This window comes from Canis lupus, chromosome 7 (assembly GCF_003254725.2).
Source record: "Canis lupus dingo isolate Sandy chromosome 7, ASM325472v2, whole genome shotgun sequence".
Lineage (NCBI taxonomy): Eukaryota > Metazoa > Chordata > Mammalia > Carnivora > Canidae > Canis > Canis lupus.
Window position 1 is genome coordinate 31,694,272 of NC_064249.1, and position 6,553 is coordinate 31,700,824.

General features: G+C 35.5%; 1 protein-coding gene across 3 annotated transcripts in view; it reads left to right on the forward strand.

The window, feature by feature from the left end:
- The window catches only part of FMN2 (formin 2), a 370,601-nt gene extending 364,290 nt beyond the window's left edge, over positions 1-6,311 (forward strand). For all 3 annotated transcript variants that reach the window (XM_049112360.1, XM_049112364.1, XM_025430503.3), the window contains 2 exons: positions 2,910-2,991; positions 4,765-6,311. In XM_049112360.1, the coding sequence (XP_048968317.1) occupies positions 2,910-2,991; positions 4,765-4,791 (109 nt within the window). In that variant the 3' untranslated portion in view covers positions 4,792-6,311. The remainder of the gene's footprint in view (positions 1-2,909; positions 2,992-4,764) is intronic.
- The last annotated feature ends 242 nt before the right edge of the window (positions 6,312-6,553 follow it).

The following is a 6,553-nucleotide window of genomic DNA, read 5'->3' on the forward strand; positions in this document are numbered from 1 at the left end:
GAGACACTCATATGGACAGCTGCCTCGGCCCCCTCCTTCCCGGCTTCTCCCTCGTTATGCTTCTTATTTCTGCCAACTCTGGCAGCGTATCTCACCTCCAGGGACACATTCTTTTTTCCTGCCTAAAGTGTGGAAAAAATTTCTTGTTGTCAGAGTTTTGTTGAAATAAAATTGGCATTTGTAAGAAGCCACATTTGCTGGGAAGCTTAGGAGGGGCACTAGCACAAAGTGCTGAAGTGAGCAAGATCTCAGGGTGTGGGCTGGGACCCGGTGTGCACTGGAAGGAGAGAGGGGTGAGGAAACACAGTGGTCGGGGCTCAGTGCAGCTGCCCAGTCCAGGCTTCAGGGGAATACCTCGGGGCCGGGGCAAGCAGTGTGGCCTACAGGCTGTCTTCATCATGTCCTCTAGTTAGGAACTACTTAGAAACATACCCCTCTCCCCAACCCACCCCCCACCGGGGACTGCACCAGAGTAAAACAGATCCAGAAAATTGCATTTTAACACATGCTCCATGCTTGTGCTTCCAAATCCAAAGAACAGCTCCTTGAGGTTCTGGCGCTTAGTTTCTCAGCTCCTCACATCATTTATTTGTGCCTGTCTTGAGGTGCCTAGGATGCAGTGACTGACTCACCTCAGCCATGGGCATCAGAACCCGGAGCATAAAGCCAGCCAGCTCTCTAGCACTGGCCTCTAGGGTAATGGAGATCCTATGGCAGCACAGGCCAGAAGTGTGTATGTTCTGCTATACTCCTTGTCTTACTTGGCCTTTGCACGTATCATCCTGTATTATTCTTCATCCTCTGTCCCATTTCCCCTTCCAAGGAAAGTATGAGCAGTTAAGATTTCTCTTTGAAGCAAGGCTCAGCTGTCAACCTGCTCCAGAAAGATTTTCACAACCTCTACCCTCCTGGGACACAGCTGGACCTCTCCAAACCTAGGTGGTGCTTAATGCACATTTCATATTTACTTGCTTGTGTGTGTAGCTCTCTTATTAGACATTGAATGTAATTGTCCTTATAAAACAGCCGAGCCCAGTGCCTGACCTGGAGTTACTGCTCCATAAATGATCGAAGGAGTAAGCTAGATCTTGTGAGGGTTCCTTGACGCACATTCTCTTTTGCTTTTGTCATCTCTACTGTAAGGAATGGCTGAATTTCTTTTTGCGTAAAAAATTAAATCTGTTTGTATTAGATTTGTCTCCCTGTGATCCTTAGAAAAAATGTGTTTTAAAAACAAAATAAATATGATGGTGAGAAAATTAAGATGCTTTGGTGATCTAAATACTTGTAAAGTATATTTTTTTAAATAAATGTTATAAAATACTTTAGAGTTCCAAGTAAAGTTAAGAGGGGATCTACTGGATTTTGGCTAAGTGCTTAAAAAAAAGGTTTTTTAATTCCCTGTCCAAATATTTCAACTTAAATTTACTGGTAGCTATTCCAGAGGAAGATGGTAACTCTGCAATCCTTTGTTTGTTGTAAAGAAAATGTCTTTGTCTTCAAATGTTTGGAGGAAGGATTAAAGGCAATTTATGGCTTGGGTAGAAAGTAATAAAAGTAGTAACAATGAAGTGTCTTCTAAATTGTCATCATTTTCTGGAATTACTAACAATATCAACTCAGCAGGCATTTTATGTCCAGAAGGAATTACTTTCATTTGTTATGTTTTAATGTAAACTCTAGTATCAGTCTTATAGCTGCTGTGCTGGATCATTTGCTTCATTCCACTGTTTCAAAACAGGATTCATTCAGTTGTAGGGCAGAGGAATTCTTGACCATAGGGCTTAAAAAAATATATTTATAGTTCATTTCTTTCAGGAAATAAGCTTCAAGATCTATATAAAAAGTCTTTTATTAAGATAAGTCATGGCCTTTTTAGTTTCTCTAGGAATACTCCATTTTTAATTCCCAAGGGAAATTGTAATAATAAATAAATTAACCTGGCAGGTTATTTTCCTTTTTATGGCACCCCTTTTTACTAATATAATCCTAGTTTACAGATTCCTTACCATTTGTTTAATTAAAACAATCACATATACTTTATAGCATTTTACAAATTATAAATTACTTTTTAAATAAAAATTTTGTGATCTTTGCAACAATTCTGTGTAGTAATAATAATAGTGCCTTTATATATTATTAAGCCCTTTTAGTATTTCAGGGAATACAAGAGTTGGTGGTATCAGGACATTACCCAAAATCAAATAGCAGATCTAGAATGTAATGGAGAACTTACCTCCAAATAACATCTCTTAACTGTTCCTCTGGTAAATTCAATGCTGTTTTCTTTGGGATGTGTTTTTAAAAAGAAATGTCAAAACATTATTATTGCACACACTCTATTTTCTGTTTTCAAATAAATGATTGGTTGTTGCTTAATGAAGCTCAATTTTTTAAAACCTGCCTAGGGATTTACTGCTGATGACTTTTATGCATGGGTAAGTATGATGTGGAAAGTGAATCTGAAATAATTTTAAATAAGCATATGAGTTTTTCGATAATACTGTTTAATTATTTTAATGTTTCAGATTTATGTAATGGTTGCCGATCCTGTTTAATGGAGCCACTCTCAGTACCCTCACCTGAAAATGAGCGCTATTTCCTTTAATATACATGAGACTCCTTTAATATAAGATGAAATGTAGATAATTAAATTTTTTAATGTGTTTGTATAACATTCTTTTTGACATCCTTTGATTCCAAGGTGAGAACCCCTGAATGAGTTAGTCTCTAGCTCTAATATTCAGTGTTTTTGAATTACATGTTAATAATGTTCCTGTGTATACGTTATTATTTTCTCCAATAATTCAAATTCTGAATGAGTTGATAACTTGCTCACCTACCATAAGGTGGCTTGCAGTGATCTGTATAGGTCTTTGTTTAAATACATGTGTCTTCTCTCCACCCAGGGTAAAAGAAGCCGAAGAGGTGTGTAGACAGAAAAAGGGAAAATCACTTTATAAAATAAAACCAAGACATGACTCTGGAATTGTAAGTATTTAACTCTTCTCTTTTTAACTTGTGATTTGCTTTGACTTTTAAACACTGTCTTCACAATATATACAAACTCACATAATAATGTTTTAATTGTTTTTCTCCTAAGTGTGAATGAAATGCTCTGACTGAAGGATCTCCTTTTCTTTATGCCTTTAATCAGGCCTAAAAGGCTAGGAGAATCTCAGTATCTAGTACCTGAAGCTTAAGAATAAAGACAAATCTACTAAGGGAATGCGATACCTGGATATGTGTGTGTTGGCAGGGGGTTGGGGGCAGTTTCTCACTTTCTCCATTACATAAGCATCACCAGCACAGGGCTGCATTTGAATCCAGAGTGGCTGTTATTGGGTTAGCACCAATGGGATCTAAAACATGATGGAAAATGCCAAGTGTGGTATTGTCCTTTGCTCAGACCAGGGAGCTCAGACCTGGCTTGAACCCATCAGTGGCTCTAGAGAATTGGCTGTTTGACAGCTGTCAGCCAGTAGACTGAGTTTAACAAACTAATCTAAGATTCCTCCTTGCCCACTTCTTTAAAATGCCATATCGTGCACCCTAGAAGCCAAGGCTTGGTAAAAATAATGAGTTTTCCCTTGTGACACTGTCAATATTGTTTTGAATGTTTTGAGAGTTTATCACGATACCACAAGAATAAGTAAATGATGCTGTTTTAAAAGTTGGGTTGGGCTTTAAAAGAGGAACATTTTGAATCAGATTAGTCTAATTGTGGTGTAAATGGTAAAGATATCAAAATACCCAGATTGAAATTTGAGTAAACTGTGATTAAACCCTATTTATGTTAGGGTTTTAGGAACCCTAAATGTTAGGAAGTATATCCTCATTTAAAAGATATTTTTCCTTTAGTTTCTCTACATCATAGTCTTCTCTAATAGTAAGTATTATATTATGATTTAGTTTATTTTCTTTTTGATTAAAGTACAACCTTAGGATGCATTGAATGAGGAGGAATAATTATTAATTAACCTCAATCAGGCCATTATAAGGATAGAAAAGAATTAAATCATTAACCATGAAATGAAGCAGCCAGTTCAATTTTCATATTTTTGTATTTATGCATAGAATTGAGAATGAGAAAGATGAGTTGCCATGTTTTCATGTTGGTTAGAAGCTAAATTTTTAAAGGTTTTTTTTTTTTTTTTTTTCCTAAAAAACATTTGGTGATTTGGCTGGTGAAAAATCTTTTTTTTTTCTTTTAAGATTTTATTTATTTATTTAAGAGAGAGAGAGCACAAGTAGAGAGGATAAGAAGCAGGGAGCCTGATGTAGGGTTTGATCCCAGGACCCTGGAATCATGACTGTGCCAAAGGGAGACACTTAATTGATTGAGCCACCCAGACCACCTTTGACTGGTGAAAATTGTTAAAGATAAAACAGATTTTACTTATATCTTTTTCCTTTATGGGTTGGTGGATCTTTTTTTTTTAAAAAAAAAAAAAAGATTTTATTTATTTATGCATGAGAGACAGAGAGAGAGAGAGAGAGGCAGAGACACAGGCAGAGGGAGAAGCAGGCTCCATGCAGGAAGCCCGACATGGGACTTGATCCCGGGTCTCCAGGATCCCACCCTGGGCTGAAGTCGGCGCTAAACCGCTGAGCTACCAGGGCTGCCCAGTTGGTGGATCTTTAACCTCTTCCCAGAGAATTTGATCCAAATGAAAAGATCTTGTTTGGGCTATTCTAAACTCCGTACATTTTTTAAAGTTCTTCTTACTAACTATAACTCTTATCTGGTGCATTTATTTTCAGAAAGCAAAGATAAGCATGAAAACCTGAACAATGAAAAGCAGAATGAATATGAGTCACTGCAACCACTTCCACAAAATTCAGCTGACCTGAGGGCGGGAAGGAAACTACATCATTTTGTTCATTTTTCCTCTTGACCTCTTGCATAATCTTTGTGTTTTCTAGACAGTTCACTGATTGTTGAATTTTACTGTACATTCATAAAAATGCAAAATCAGTAGACCAGTGGAGAATTTGACACCTTTTCTTTTTTGTAAAGTTTATGGTATTATATTGATAGACCAAAACAGCATGTACAAGAGGCAATATTTGCATTAATGCTGAACATGCTAAATGTTAACCTAAAATTTACTTTTGTGAGAATATTCCTTATCCCAGCAAAACACTTTACTTTCTACTGACAACCAGTACTCCATGTCACTGCATTTAGATTTATGGTTAAAATGTTATTTCTAGTGAATTGTTTGTATCAGTTTCATGTCTACATATAAATTTTCTATTTTAAAATTTAAGTACCATTTATATATCATGATCAAGGCTTTCCCAACTCTTGGGTTGCTCTCCATAACTATATATTTGTGAAAGAAGATTATCATTTTTTACTCAAGTCAGATAATGAATAGAAGAAATATAGCAAAAGGAAAACCCATTCCTATAAATCATCTAATATAGGCAGGAATTAGAGTTTTAAGTTTAATGAGGGCTTTTATCAGCCCTGTGTTCTTTGAGACTCTACATAAAGCTTATCTTCAGCTAAAGTAAGTTAAACTAAAGGTGTGCCTCTCTAACTTTACTATTGGCCTTCACAAATAAAACATGACTCAATATTTTGAAGGAATTGAAATAAATGATGCTCATAAAATTGCCAAACATAACTAATTGTTGGCCAAAAAAGGGAAAAAAGTAACTTTTTGGATGGATTGGCATCTGTTAATTAAACATACCTGCCTGACTATTTTTACATGATTGGATTATCTTTATATGTTATAGCAGGTGACTAAAAGCTGTAAAATGAGTATGTAATGATTTGTTATCTGAAGGAGCATAGGAAAGGACTTTATTTTATTTCACGTTGAGGGGTAAAAAAGTAAATCTCCCACTCTTTGTGAGAGTATGTTAAAGTCATCTCATGATGCATTGTGATGGTTTTGTCTAATATTAATAGATGGGGTTCCGTAAGATTCTTTTTAATGATATTTGTTGGCACTTATGGTCATTGATAAAAGGGGAGAATTTCTTGCTATTGGAAACCAATTATGGAAAGGAACTTAAAGAAAATGTTCTGAATCATAACTCTGTTTGCATTTATGTGAAATATGGTCTCTTACCTTTTAGTTTGTAGTTTAAGTGCAAAGAAAGAGTAGTGGATTTTGTTTGTTTTGTAGTCTTCCTGTCTCCTTCAGTCCCTCCAATGTGTATATTACCATTCTTCACTGAAATAATAGGGCATTTAACAAAGATCGCTATGTGCAATACTGTATTTAGTGTTTCTATTTCGATTTTTCTAGGATGTTAATTTATATGAAAATAAAATGAATAATAAAATTAGAGTTCTGTGCCTGTTGTGTGTGTATTGCCTAAGGATACTTGCAAAATGTAGTCACCATATTTAACACTGGAGGAAAATAAGTTAGACTCTTTGAAGTTTTTTTTTAAGTTCTTATTTCAAGTATAACAGTTGTTAGTAGTTGAGTATTTGAAAAAAATTGAAATGCTTCTTATTCAATCTTAAGGAAGAAGTACTTCCCACTTATGAGCAGAAATATATTAATATTTGAGAAATCCTTTTTCC